The 13,546-nt window shown below is 48.0% G+C and overlaps 2 protein-coding genes across 2 annotated transcripts; one reads left to right on the top strand and one right to left on the bottom strand.

Annotated features, from left to right (window-relative positions):
* Window positions 1-3,563: 3,563 nt before the first annotated feature.
* On the top strand, window positions 3,564-6,601 carry LOC137898749 (retinoic acid receptor gamma-A-like). The gene is made up of 7 exons (XM_068742795.1): window positions 3,564-3,707; window positions 4,362-4,503; window positions 4,603-4,766; window positions 4,885-5,061; window positions 5,217-5,421; window positions 5,505-5,663; window positions 5,846-6,601. Exons 1-7 carry the CDS (start codon window positions 3,591-3,593, stop codon window positions 6,133-6,135), a joined length of 1,254 nt encoding a protein of 417 aa, XP_068598896.1. The 5' UTR covers window positions 3,564-3,590; the 3' UTR covers window positions 6,136-6,601.
* Window positions 6,602-8,489: 1,888 nt separating this feature from the next.
* Window positions 8,490-13,217, bottom strand: LOC137898748 (calcium-binding and coiled-coil domain-containing protein 1-like). Its single transcript, XM_068742794.1, has 14 exons — window positions 13,128-13,217; window positions 12,402-12,550; window positions 12,208-12,310; window positions 11,867-12,072; window positions 11,560-11,772; window positions 11,329-11,477; window positions 11,176-11,245; window positions 10,769-11,023; window positions 10,553-10,678; window positions 10,304-10,375; window positions 9,791-9,890; window positions 9,488-9,600; window positions 9,194-9,276; window positions 8,490-8,911 (listed from the first exon to the last, which is right to left on the bottom strand). Exons 2-14 carry the CDS (start codon window positions 12,531-12,533, stop codon window positions 8,884-8,886), a joined length of 1,650 nt encoding a protein of 549 aa, XP_068598895.1. The 5' UTR covers window positions 12,534-12,550; window positions 13,128-13,217; the 3' UTR covers window positions 8,490-8,883.
* Window positions 13,218-13,546: the final 329 nt, after the last annotated feature.

Raw genomic sequence — 13,546 nt, 5'->3', positions numbered from 1 at the left:
AGGATTGGAATCTGGATTAGGGAACAATTCGGACTATGTAGAAAGCCTTTATTGTGGATATACAACGAGATCAGGAGTCTCCTGGTGGAGGTTGTTTATTTGTTTCCCTCCGTGTTTGTGTTTGTGGGCTTTGCCGCTCTATTGACCTGCATTGATCGGTCTATTGGCCTGCATTGATCGGTCTATTGACCTGCATTGATCGCTCTATTGGCCCGCATTGATCATTCAGATGAAGTGAAGTTTTAACTTTTATTTTAAAGGGCCTGCATTGACAATTGAGTCTTCACAACATGAGTTCTCCTTTTTTTATGCGGCCTGTTTGTGCACTCTTGCTTGCGTGTTTGTGTGTGTGTGTGCGTGTGTGTGTGTGTGTGTGTGTGCGTGTGTGTGTGTGTGCGTGTGTGTGCGTTTCGCGCTGCTGTTTTTATAGAGCCATCTCCTGGACAGTAACCTGGTTTCACAGCCTTTCCTTTAAAAGACGTTGTCAATGACAGGAAGGACTCCTCCTCTCGCCAGGGCAGGAAGGTGGGGGGGGGGGGGGGGGGCGCTGGTATTGAACTTAGAACAGCTGATGAAAGGGATTGTCACACCCCCACCCCCCCTCTCCTCCCTGCTGTCATGGTAATTCCCCGCTCAGCATATTTGAGGTTGCAGCTCCATCACAGGATCAGCGTCATTTCAAGCATCAAGCATCAACAGATAAAAAGAATATAGTCGACATTAACTTTGCTTTTTGACACATGAACGGCATTTATTCCTGTTTCCCTTCGCTGCTAATCTGACTTGTGGCCCCCACGAACGCACGTTCCTCACCATGTCGCTGAATATTTTGTGAATATTGTGATGTGGTCATTGGAGGAACATCAAAAAGCTCTTTTAACTCCCAGCGATGTCGACCCTCCTCTATTTGTTTAGCATGAACAAATGGCTGCCATCACATGCAACGCTTTAGCTATGCTGTGAGTTAGCTGCTAATTGCTACGCCCGTCATTGAAATGTGACTTTCACGTGCAAATCATTTCATGCGTGTTTTGTTTTGAGTTTGTGGAAGTGAATAACAATAAAAGCCGACGGTGTGTAGTTTACAAAAGTAGACAGAATATTGATTCCTGCACACGAATGAAACGCTGTGATGTTAAATGACGTTGCTGCTCCTCCAGGGGGGGGGTCAGCACTGATAAGGGGGGTGTCTGCTTTCAGATGGGTTCCTGTTGCCTAAACAGGGATGTGTTGATCCGACAACAAACAGCAAATGGGAGTGGAGGAAAAACACAAACGTGTACTCTGCGACAGAGGATGAAACCGGAAGCAGTGAAGAAATAAATCACATTTTCCTCCTTCGGTGAGATTATATTCATACTTTGGCCTGCATGATGAAGCTGCATCCGGCTCCCCGATGAGGCTGACTCCTCAGGATGCCCCCCCGTCTCCTGTGCGTTCACCGGGGGCCTGTCGATTGATGCCGTGACACGCTGAGGCGTGAGCTGCAGCTCGAGGATAGAGAGGCGTTTCTTTAAGGCCGGCGCTCCCAGGGTGAGCTCAGTTCAGGGCGATGACAGCGGCTGACAGTTCTCTCCTCCACGCCAGGTAAAGGCTCCACCGCTCTTCTCTCACCCGTTCTCTGTGACGTCCCTCCTCACCCCCCCCCCCCCCCCCCCCCCCAACCCTCAGACAGTGTCAGTCTGTGGCTGCCTGCTGGCGCCAGATCAGCCTCTCGGCATCAATGGGAGCTGTTTTTCCACTTGTTCTGTCTGGGACACTTTTACATTGTCAGTGTTACTATATAAACAGAAAACAGTGATCACGTTACAATGGCATCCCTTCAGCACCCCCCCTCGCCCCCCTCGCCCCCCTCGCCCCCCCTCGCCCCCCTCGCCCCCAGCTCCTCCACCTGGCCTCTAGCAGCTCTTTGCTTACTCATAAACTTGTATGAAACATGATATTCTTTGGGCATATTTTAGTTTAAATACTTCACGACACGTCAGAAATAACAATCTAATAGTCTGTCTGACTAAATCAATCATCTTTCTTTGTTGATAAATAAATCATTCAGTTTACAAGAGAATAGCAAATAAAGGTTATTTTAGAATAGCATTTTTTTTCAAAAAATAATTCTCTTTTTGAATTTTTGCTGCTAAAATGAGACAAATCGCCAAATGATTGCAGAACTTTCTGTTTTTCCTCTATTTTCCTTGCATCTTGTTTTATATGCATGTTATATTTCTCTGTGCCGATCAGCTGATTGATCTAACTCAGGTTCTAGTGAGCTCCCATGGATTTGGTCATTTTGCATGTGTGTTTAAGTGAACGGCCGGTAGTGTGTAAAGACGGAACACACACTGACATACCTGTGACTGAGCCAAAACCAGGTGACCCAGTTAACGTCAATGTAGATTCTGATGATCTCCTTTGATAATAACGCCCTTTATTGGGATTGGCAGCACTTTGTGATTGGCTGAATGTCAGATTTGAACCCATTGGTTGACCTACTGCTCACACACACATGGCCTCCTTCAGTCAAGGTCAAAGTTAAATGGTCAGGACTTCATTTAACCGTTCGTCCGCTGGGAAGTTTCCGTCCTCGGTCTCACCTCCGTTCCCTTTCTTTCTCTTTTCATTTCTCTCCTCTGGTTTTATTAGATTATTCCTTTGTGGCGTTGCTTCTCTGTTTTTGAAACATTAGCACTCTTGTTAATGAAAAGCTGTGGGTTCAGGTCGGGGGTTGCTCCAGCAGGGTGGGGGGGGGGCACATTTGGTCAAGTCCTGTGTTATCCATTGAAGGGGCAGTGACTTTGGGTTTTTGACCCCCCAGATTCTTTATTTTTACAAGGACCGACTCCCAAGGATGGAGCAGTTGATGTGAATAGCTGCCCAAGGTGACTGCATCCCAATAAAGAGGCCGTCGGCCTGGCCGGGGGCCTCCTTCCTGCCCCAGACACAGCCTTTATAGGGCTGCTTATGAGCTCGGGCGACTATTAAACCCCGTCCAGCCTGCAGAGAGGAATTTAGGGCCAGGAAACAAGGGGCTGGGGGGGGGGGGGGGGGGGTGACTGGGCAGAGGGGTGAAGTTGGGGTGACTGAAGGTGAAAGCTGAAAGACATGTTCAAAGGAATCCGCCCGTTCTTTCCTCACCACCTTTAAACGTGCATCAGGTGTGCTGAGGTTGAACTCCTTGGCGCCGTAACCACGGCGTTCTCATCAGTCGAATGGCTCTCCCCGCGGGCCAGCGGATGGACAGTGTGGCGAGACGGCGAGGACGAACAGAAGGAGACAGCCGGTCTCGTAAACGTCCCGCCTCTGTTTGTTCACACGCCGCTCAGCGTTCGGTCGGACGGCCTCGCCAATAAAGATGCGAGCATATGGGTGTGCAGAGCAGATGCAGAACTTCAGACGTCAGTCAAAAAGGCTGCCTTCTGTCTCCGAGGGGTGGCCTGCATGGGGTCGAGGGTCGAGGGTCGCTTGTTGTATTATCTTTCACTGTACGTTCTCAGATCTTACGGAAACAGGAGGCTCTGATATAATAAGAGAGCTTCATGTTTTGCTTTATTTTCTCCACAGCGGTAGAAACCCAGAGCACCAGCTCGGAGGAGATGCTGCCCAGCTCGCCTTCTCCCCCGCCCCCCCCTCGCGTCTACAAGCCGTGCTTCGTGTGCCAGGACAAGTCCTCTGGCTATCACTACGGCGTGAGCTCGTGTGAAGGCTGCAAGGTAAAGGCGAGGCCGGATTTAGTCAGACAGATGTCAGGCAGCGCTGCACAGCTGGAACCTTGGCTTTTGTGGAGGTACCATCTAGTGTACGTTCGCTAGTACTGCACCCTAGAGATGCAGCAGCTGAATGGTCAGCAGTGTTGGGCAAGTTACTCAAGATCAGTAATATATTACTTATTACTAGTTACTTGCCGGAAAAAAGTAATTACATTACTTTACTTATTATGCCCTGCCAAAAGTAACTAGTTACTTATTACTTTAAGTTACTAGTTACTTTAGTTACTTTCCCAACACTGATGGTCAGTGATCAGCACGAGGTCACCGCATCTAAATGCTGACTGCTGGGGGAGGGGGGGAGATCAAATTAAATACAAATAATAATATTAAACTTGGTGAATAGAATTTAATAGAGGATATTCGTGCTTTCAGGTTATATATAAAACGGCATAAAGAGGAACCGGTTTGAGAAGAAAGTTCAGGATCATTACATATAAAAATAAACTAAGAAAACAATGTGGAAACACGATTGCCTGTTAAATCATTCACGACATCCCATCCAATAATTCCGTCTGCACCCAAGCAGTGGACTCACAAACAGGCACAGCCACTTCCAGAGCCACGCGGTAACGCGACGCCTTCCTCTGTGTGTTCCAGGGTTTCTTTCGCCGCAGCATTCAGAAGAACATGGTGTACACCTGCCACCGAGACAAGAACTGCCAAATCAACAAAGTGACCCGCAACCGCTGCCAGTACTGCCGGCTGCAAAAGTGCTTTGAGGTCGGCATGTCCAAAGAAGGCGAGTTACACCATATCAACATGCCCTTCGTAAAGCGAAGCTTTACACTCAGGACAAACCCGACAACGTGCGTGTGTGTGCGTGTGCGTTTCCCTGCAGCGGTGCGTAACGACAGGAACAAGAAGAAGAAGGAGGTGAAGGAGGAGCTGCTGCTGCCAGAGAACTATGAACTGAGCGGAGAACTGGAGCAGCTGGTGAACAAAGTCAGCAAAGCTCACCAGGAGACCTTTCCATCGCTGTGCCAACTAGGAAAATACACCACAGTGAGTGTGACCGGATGATCCATCCACGCCGAAGCAGTCAAGCATTGGCTCGCCGCTTTGCCACAAAAAAAAAAAAAAACCCCACATAGACAAAAGTGTCCCGCTGTTTCTCTCCCAGAATTCAAGCGCTGACCACAGAGTCCAGCTGGACTTGGGCCTCTGGGATAAGTTCAGTGAGCTGTCCACTAAGTGCATAATAAAGATTGTGGAGTTTGCCAAGCGGCTACCAGGTTTCACTACGCTCACCATCGCTGACCAGATCACCCTCCTCAAATCTGCATGTCTGGACATCCTGGTACCGAGCACACAGCCCCTGCTTCTCTCTGACTCCTCCCACATTGCTGCCGCTTCCTCATTTGTCACGCTGCTGATCTCGTTATGAACAGAGAATCCTCATTTGACATCACCGTTCCTCTTCTCTTGCTGTGACGTTCGTCCCCTTTTTTCTAGATGCTGAGGATATGCACTCGTTACACCCCGGAGCAAGACACAATGACCTTCTCGGATGGCCTGACTCTCAACAGGACCCAGATGCACAACGCGGGCTTCGGCCCGCTTACGGATCTCGTGTTTGCCTTTGCCGGCCAACTGCTGCCTTTGGAGATGGACGACACGGAGACGGGCCTCCTCAGCGCGATCTGCCTCATCTGTGGAGGTGAAGTCGTGCTTCACTTTAGCGTCTCTTATTTTAATCGGCTTCATGCTAATAAAATGCGTGTCTCTCTATTATTGCTGCAGACCGTATGGACCTGGAGGAGCCACAGAAGGTAGACAAGCTGCAGGAGCCGTTGCTCGAGGCGCTGAAGATCTACACCCGTCGCAGACGCCCGGATAAGCCTCACATGTTTCCACGCATGCTGATGAAAGTCACGGACCTCAGAGGCATCAGCACAAAAGGTCAGCATTCTAAAAATAATTTTAAGAGGAATTACAGCTCTAATGTTTCATCTTATTGCATTCTAAGAACCATAAATGCAAAATAATTCTGGCAAAAAGAATATACCATCATCTGCATATAAGAAGAGCATAGCAGGCACATTTATGCGTGTGTGCGTGTGTGTGTGTGTGTGTGTGTGTAGGTGCAGAAAGAGCCATCACATTGAAGATGGAGATCCCCGGTCCCATGCCTCCACTCATTCGGGAGATGCTGGAGAACCCGGAGGCCTTTGAGGACAGCACTGATTCAGGGGACGGCTCTGCAGCCGCTCCCAAGGCCGCGGCAGCCATCAAACAAGAGGAGAAGCCCACGTACGAGTCAACTGTAGAGGAGGAAGAGGAGGATTGCTGCGATGAAGAGAAGGAGCGAGGGGGGGGCAGTGACTGGGAGGCATGTGGGGAGGTGGCAGGGCCACGCAAAAGAAAGGTGTGACTGGAAAAAACACAGCGAGAGACACAAAGACGCTGCTGTCCTCGTCCAGTAGCCGTTCCTGCCCGGGTCCCAGCAGAATCAGGACGTACAGCGCATAGAGTATTTACATATACTCCACGTGTCCACTAAAAGGAAAGTGAGAAACAGAAGTACTCGATGTCCATGGGTTGAGGACAGCGCCTTGAAAAAAATCACTGTGCCAAAGATTTCTCAAATGTGTTTCATCCACCCAAAGAGGAACAAAAGGTGTTGGATGGAAGAACGTGCACTCCTCTGCCATCTATAAGGGCTAAGCTTTGTGTGGGGAAAAAAAACCAGGACTCTGTGTGTGGTGCCAATTTACCGCAGGTGTCTTCTCAAAACTCCTTTAAACGATTCAGAGATATGCTTCTCGGTGTTTTATTGTATGGTTTTTCTATGCATGTCGACGTTTCTGTTCTTCTCATGCCGAGTTGTGGGACTCTGCGTTGTTTGCCTCTTGTATATATATTTTTTTAACTCAGTCCTGCTCAGGTTTTGACTGGACATAAAGTGTTTTGTTTTTTAAGCTTATCTTCAATCATATGCGCTTCAGCTTTATTGAATATAGTAAAAAAAAAAAAAAAGTAACAGCTAAGATAAAGAAAGAGCAGGACTCAAAAGTCACAACGTTATAAGAACACGGTAAGATGTCTGACAATATGAGGAGGAGGAGGAGAACTTCAGCGCTGGTGATTGTGATCCCAAAAAGTAAAGACAACAGGATGACCAAATACAGTACACACTTTTAAATAAGGCCGGAGTTCAACCCATCAATACAGTATTTGAAGAAAAAATGAACAAAACTTCTTCTGACTCCAAAGCGTCGGTTTATATTCAGGATTCAGCTGTCGTCATGCTGCACATGTACCGGATGCAACAACCGGAATAGTCTCACATTGTAAGTGTGAGCAAAGAATCATCCAAACAGATGAAGAGCAGTTCACGTCAAAGAAATCTCAGGTGTGTGTGTGCGTGTGTGTGTGTGTGTGTGCGTGTGTGTGTAAAAGAGAGGAAGAGAAGTTCTTACCGTCATTAATGCCACAATCAACACACGGAAGATCGGTTGTTACAAATGTGTACATAAATTGCTAAATCAAACGTGATGAATTGCGACTGGAGCGGCGAACGTCCAGCAACGACACGACAACACCGAGGCTCTCCACTGGGGGGGGGCCAGCGGGGGAAAATGACGCGTGTTCATTTGTGCTATTTCTAACGGGCGATGCCAAACGCCATAAACGCTTCGCTTGTTTTTTGTTTTTTTTATTGCAGCTATATGCAAGATATATAAAATGTTCATTATTTATGCAATGAAAGACTCGAGTCGTCATTATGAAACACTCGAGTCGTCATTAAGCAAATGAGCCTCGACCATCCTGTTGCCATGGCAGCAGTATAGCCCAAGCATTTGTTGCCCCGAGGGACGCCGTGAGCTTCGACGATGAAGTCAGTGCATGATATCTGAAAAAAAAAAAAAAAGACTGCTTGTACTATTTGTCATGTAGGGGGACCCCCCCCCCCACCAAGGTTAGATTGGTCTTTTGCTCCCGATTTGAAGCCATTGAGGATAATGACTATTAAATACCGACGTGTTCAATAATCCATAATCACTCCATACTTCCGGTTTGACACCTTTCTACCTACAGCCCGTCAGGCTGTAGATTTATTTTTCTTCTTAAATTTGAGCTGGAACAATAGAAAAGCCATGGAGGGGGGGGGGGGGGCAAAGGCCTCAGCAAAGAAGTTAAAAAATCGAAATAAAGGTACCAAAGACAGACGTTAGATTATTTCGACAAAAACAAAATGTGAATCGGTGAGAATTCTCAAGCTCAGTGGTGTGACTTGTGTGTGAGACGAGACTTTAGATCTGATCTCTGGTGCATTTTATCGTTGCTTTTAAACGCATGTCTTACCTTTTATAAACACAATCTTTGTAGAGTGCAAACAAATGAATCATTCTCATGTTCAGGGATTCAGAAAACGTACGACTTTTGTTTTAGCGGGACGACCAAAACATCTCAGATACGTGGAGAGCAAGAAAAACAAAGGCGGGGGCTGAGCTGTTCTTGTTTATATATATATATATATATGAGTTTTTGCTTATTTGTAGCTCTTTATTTGTTGTTGTACTTGTATTTTGATAAATATGATTTGTTCTCAGACCTTTCACGCCCGGTTGTCTTCTTTCCCATCGTTTCACTCACATTCCCAGCAAAAAGTCTTTTGCTGGGAATGGAACCATCAGCGTTTGGAGTCGGGCGGTCGTTTGCTTTAAACCGTTGCTTTAACTTGCACCCTAAGCCGGGAGGGACAAAACACACGTCCACCCAATATAGACATGTAGGATTTATTTATGATTGCATTCTCCCCCACTGAAGCTAAAGTCTATGAACAAACATTAACCTCCGACCTGAAACTACTCGACAAGCCGGAGCCGTCGTTTGACAAAACACCCACAAAGAGGCTCAGGATGATACTCCACCAAACGCGGGAAGTTTAAAAGTCGAGCTGAAAGAGGACACCGCTTCACTTCCACCCCGAGTCTCACCCATTAAAAGCAAGAAATACATGCTCACAGTAATAAAACACATTTTGAACTACAAATATCGCCTACGAGAAACACAAATGTAGATCACAGAAGGCCACTTTGGGTTTTCCTGTGACCTGAGCAGCCGCTACTCTCACGGTGGCAGAAAAGCATCTCGCCGTCCATCGTCCGTCTCTGCGTCACCACATGGGAGAGTCCATCCGCTCGCTGCAGAGAGGAAGAGAACGTTTGCAAGAAGGCGATGAAGATGATGATGATTACAAAAGCCTCACAACGTCCACCCAATTTGTCACAGCTGCTATTCTCATACTTCTATTATTTGCCCTCTAAAGTCTGACTCATCCCATAAGAAAAGAGAATGTCCAGCAGGAGACAACAACAGTGTGAATGAAGTCATTGGAACGTCTTTGGAGACGTGACCGCAGTCAGGGAGCGGCGGGGGGGACGCAGAGTTCGTTAGGGTGACTGCTAGAAACCCAAAAGTGTCACCTCAGGACGGGGCCGGCCGTTTCTGGAAGGATCAGCCTCGTCCCTTTGCCAGCGCCGTCCTCACGGGGCGGTGTCCTCACATCCTGGTGGGACAGACGCAGCGATGGATTTAAATGCAAAGGTTTATAAAGTATTGTTTATACAAGTGTTTGTATCACGTAGCATTTCTGGAAACACAAAAATAGTTGGTGCGTGGATTTATTTAAGCTTTTAAACATGACAGAATCAAGATTTAAATCGAGTTTCACGATTTCTTTCTACCAATCAGTCAGGACCGTCGATGCGATGACATACCTGCGTGTCGGGGGCGGGCGAGTCTCCTCCCGTGGACGGGAAAAGGAGGAACCGGGAGGACCTGGGAGATGCTGAGGACGTGTCATCGTCATCCTCAGAGGAAGAGCCGGTAACTGTTGGAAATAGCGCAGACCCGTTTTCACTTTAATACGCTGCAGAGGAAAAGAAGTTCCGCACACAGAGAGCGTCCACGTCCACGCCCACGCCCACGCCCACGTCTACGTCTACGTCCACGCCCACGCCCACGTCCACGCCCACGCCCACGCCCACGTCCACGCCCACGTCCACGCCCACGTCACTCACAGACACACGCGGGAACGTCGTCACTGGACCCGGCTCCTGGAGCGAGGCCCGACCGCTGCTCCAGCTGCAGGACGTAGCCGACCAGCTCCTGTGAGCGTCCCTTTTCAAGCACACACACACGAAGAGGAGGATTTACGACAGCGTTTTCCACTTGTTGGGAGTTTAAGGATTGTTTCTTACCATTTAAGATTGATTTTTTTTCTGTGCTAAATGTTGATTTTAAGTGCAAAAGAATGTGCAGATCCATTCCCAAGAGAGTTGAGACACAATATTTTTTCTCCTTAAATACACTGACCTGAAATACGGAAATCAAGTTTCTTTCATTCAGTTTATCAGCATTGATTTCTTATGAACTAATGATGATATTTGACTAATTTCCCAACATTTTTGATACTATCTCCACTAATAAATGATTTATTATTATAATAAATCATTATTTTATATTAACCTATGCATCTTTTATCTGCTCCTTCCTCCCCGGTTCTTTTTTGTCTAAATCAACTATGACCTTGCCTGCTGCTCGTCCCTCTCTCGCTGGGCTCTCCTCAGGCTGGATCGGGCCTCTTGAAGCTCCTCCAGCAGCAGCTATGGAAGGCAGCAGCATTAAAACATTAAAACACCACCGGATCACGCACCGGAACGACCGGCACGGCTACACCACGAGGGGAAATGCATACTCTGCGTGAACAAAAAGTAACAAAAGCCCCTGATGATGCTGATGAACATGAACATGACTAAATAAAAGCCATTTGCTCCACTTACTCGATTACTGTCTCTCTCGTTTCCCAGCTCCACTTCCAGCTTCTCCCTCTCCGTCCTCTCCTCCTGGAGCCACTCCTCCGTCCTTTGCGCCTCGCAGATCAATTCTTGCCATTTCTTTTTCTCAGTCTACACACAAACACATTTGAAAACAACGTTTAGCAACGAGGCCAGGTTGTGCGTTTGCAGCAGCTTCAGCCCCCCCTGAGGCGTCCTGACCTCCGCTGCGTGTTTGCTCGCTTCTCTTTCCCGGGCCCAGTTGGCATGCTCCTCCTGGAGGAGCAGATTCTCCTCGGATAGGCGGAGGGTCAGCTGGGCCACTTGGAGCCGGGCCTGGTGGAGTTCGGTGTGGGTGTGACCCTGACGGGCTCCCAGCTCCCTCAGCTCCCTGCGGAGGCTTTCGGCTGCACGTTCACTGGCATCCAAACGCTGCTGCAGCTCCTGCAGCTCCACCAGAGCAGAGTCATTCTCCACCTGAGCAGAGATGGAGAGCAATAACTGAAGTAGGAGGAGTCACCTGTGGCTCCGCTCCTAACGTCAGCCCGACCTGGTTCCCGGTCGGAGTATCGGGGTTGGAAGGACGTGCGAAACAGGACGTCTAATTTTACAAGAGAAGAAGCAAAGACCTGCAAAGACTTTCTCTTCTCATCGTCGTGTTTCATCTGACAAGATAATTTCTTCACTCTCTCCTTCAACCTGTGGGACAAAAAAAAAAAAAAAATGGTCGTTGCAGGTCAAAAGAAGTAAATGCTCAACGGTCAAACATCTCAAACGCTCGCCTCTCCAGCTCCGCGTTTCCGTCTTTCTCCCGCTCGGTCAGCATCTCCACGTTCTCCTCCAGGTCTCGGATCTGCTGCAGACTCTCAGCTTTTTCTGCCATTCGTTTGCTCAGTTCCCAGGACAGATTTTCCTTACTATATTTCACATCCTTGTATTTTGGAAAGAGCAAATGATGACAGATATTTCTCCAGGTTGTTTTTCCATCGAAAGCTCCTCAAATCTGCGCGTACCTTGTGTTTCCCCTCGATCTTCTTCAAGGACTGATAGTTTTGTCTCACGTTGTCTCCGAGTTCTGAGATCTCCTCCTTCAATGCTCCCCTTTCAAACTCCCACTCCCTCTTTTCCTTCTTTCTTTTCTCTTCCCCGTCCTCCATCTCTTTCCTGGTGGCGTCCAGAGCCTTCTGCATCTCCTCTTGCTTTTCCCAGCTCTCCTCCAGCCGGCGCTGTTCACGGCGTGAGAGATGATGGAAATGAAGATTTGTGTTTAAACGTTAACAGGAACAGGATCGCTTGCGTTTGTCTTCATCTCATTTCGACCTGCAGAAGCTGGGCCTTCGGGATGACGAGGAGCAGCTCCTCCTCATCATCGTCGTCCTCATCCCGCTCCTCTTTCAGAGTCTCCAGCTCCTCCAGCGGCTTCGGAGCGCAGAAGACGAAGGGGCGACTCCGGGCGCACACCTGCCCCGTCTTATCCACGTACATGAACTCGTACTCCGCGGCACTGGGGCGGGGCAAGTAGGACGCTGCAGGAAGAGATGAAGATACCTCCAGGGTGACGTCACACCCCCCGACCAAACGCAAGCTCCGCCAGGAGGAGCGGCGAAGTGATGAGAATATCAAGGAGATGGCTTTTATTGTTACGTGCGTTACATTCTCACCGTGGAATATCACACAGCAGTTGGCGTCGGCGCCGTCAGCGTGGCCTTCGGGAACCAGAGCCCACGTGTACGTGTAATACCGCTCCACCGACGACCAGCCCACCTGCAGCAGGAACCAAAGAAGGAGCGTCACCCCCACCCCCCTTCCTCCTACGTGATGATGATGATCGTGTGAGTTTAAGTTAGCAGCCGACCTCAAAGATGCCGATCCAGTCGCTGCTGCTCCACCGGTGGGATTGGCTCAGACTGTAATGGCACTCCACTCTGGTTTGGGGGAAGTAATGTTGCCCCACATTTCGAAACACCACAGCGGGCTGCTCGTCCATGGTAATGGAAGCCGGTGCTGTTCAGGAAGAAAACATTCACGGGTCCAGAGAATCGGCTCCAGTTTCAGCCGAGAGGAAAGCAGCTGATGGAACGTGATAGCGGAGGAATGCAGCTCGGTCCCAACGTCGCTCATAACACGGTTATAAACAACAAGTCCGTGAAACGGCAGAGCCACTGAGGCGGGCCGCCGCTTCTTTATTATTAACAGTATAAATGATGAACCCATGCTATAAGGTAGAGGGGAAAGCAAGATGCTTTACTTGCCCTACTTAATCATTATTGATCGTAATACATAATCTAAGCCACCTAACATTTGCTTTATTTGTCAATGTTGAAATGGATTTCTGTCCCTGTCTTAGATTCCCAAAACAAAAATTCATATAGTAAAAAAATAACGTTTTTTAAAATGCTAAATGTATTAATCAGCTTTCCATTGATATAAATAATAAACTCATTTACTCTTCCTATTTACATACTCTTATTATCGGCGCGGTAAAACACAGTCGTATCTGTAATAATGAAATATTTAGGAGTTGATAAAAGATCATTACGCGCCTAATAAATAATTGAACTTCAGGTTAATGTTTTCTTACCTTGTTCTGATCTTCTTCTGCTGCCTCGTGAAGGACAGACCTCCGCATCAGTCTGGAGATAATGATGAGTTATCCTGTCAGGCTCGAGACTTTCACAACCTCTGAGGCACCACCAGTGGCCTCATGGGAGATGCAGTCCGTGCTTCCACTATGGCAATAGTATCTTCTGCTCACTTGGATTCCAAGTATCGGTGTTGAAACAGTTGTTGGTGAGGGCATGAGAGCGCAGCATCCAAGGCTACATGAACCTTTTTAAATCAACTTCAGTGAACTTTGAACTCTGGGATCCATGAACTCATTTCCCGAATGCGAGTCGTTTATAATGTGGACTTTTCCTTCGTTTGTTCTAAACTGCTCTAAAGATACTTCCTGGGTTTCAAACGGGAGCTTAGTGTCGAAGTCGTGAGAGATTTACACGT

This window comes from Brachionichthys hirsutus, chromosome 8, assembly GCF_040956055.1.
Source record: "Brachionichthys hirsutus isolate HB-005 chromosome 8, CSIRO-AGI_Bhir_v1, whole genome shotgun sequence".
In the NCBI taxonomy this organism is placed as follows: Eukaryota; Metazoa; Chordata; class Actinopteri; order Lophiiformes; family Brachionichthyidae; genus Brachionichthys; species Brachionichthys hirsutus.
This window is presented reverse-complemented; position numbering and strand designations above follow the sequence as displayed.

Excerpts from the sequence above, each read along its gene's own strand:
- LOC137898748 (XM_068742794.1), bottom strand. The coding sequence starts at position 12,533 with ATGGACGAGCAGCCCGCTGTGGTGTTTCGAAATGTGGGGCAACATTAC. Across the intron at positions 11,024-11,175 it reads AGAAGAGAAAGTCTTTGCAG|GTGGAGAATGACTCTGCTCT; the intron begins GTCTTTGCTTCT and ends ATCTCTGCTCAG. Across the intron at positions 9,601-9,790 it reads CGACGTTCCCGCGTGTGTCT|TTACCGGCTCTTCCTCTGAG; the intron begins GTGAGTGACGTG and ends TATTTCCAACAG.
- LOC137898749 (XM_068742795.1), top strand. The coding sequence starts at position 3,591 with ATGCTGCCCAGCTCGCCTTCTCCCCCGCCCCCCCCTCGCGTCTACAAG. Across the intron at positions 4,767-4,884 it reads AACTAGGAAAATACACCACA|AATTCAAGCGCTGACCACAG; the intron begins GTGAGTGTGACC and ends TTTCTCTCCCAG. Across the intron at positions 5,664-5,845 it reads CAGAGGCATCAGCACAAAAG|GTGCAGAAAGAGCCATCACA; the intron begins GTCAGCATTCTA and ends GTGTGTGTGTAG.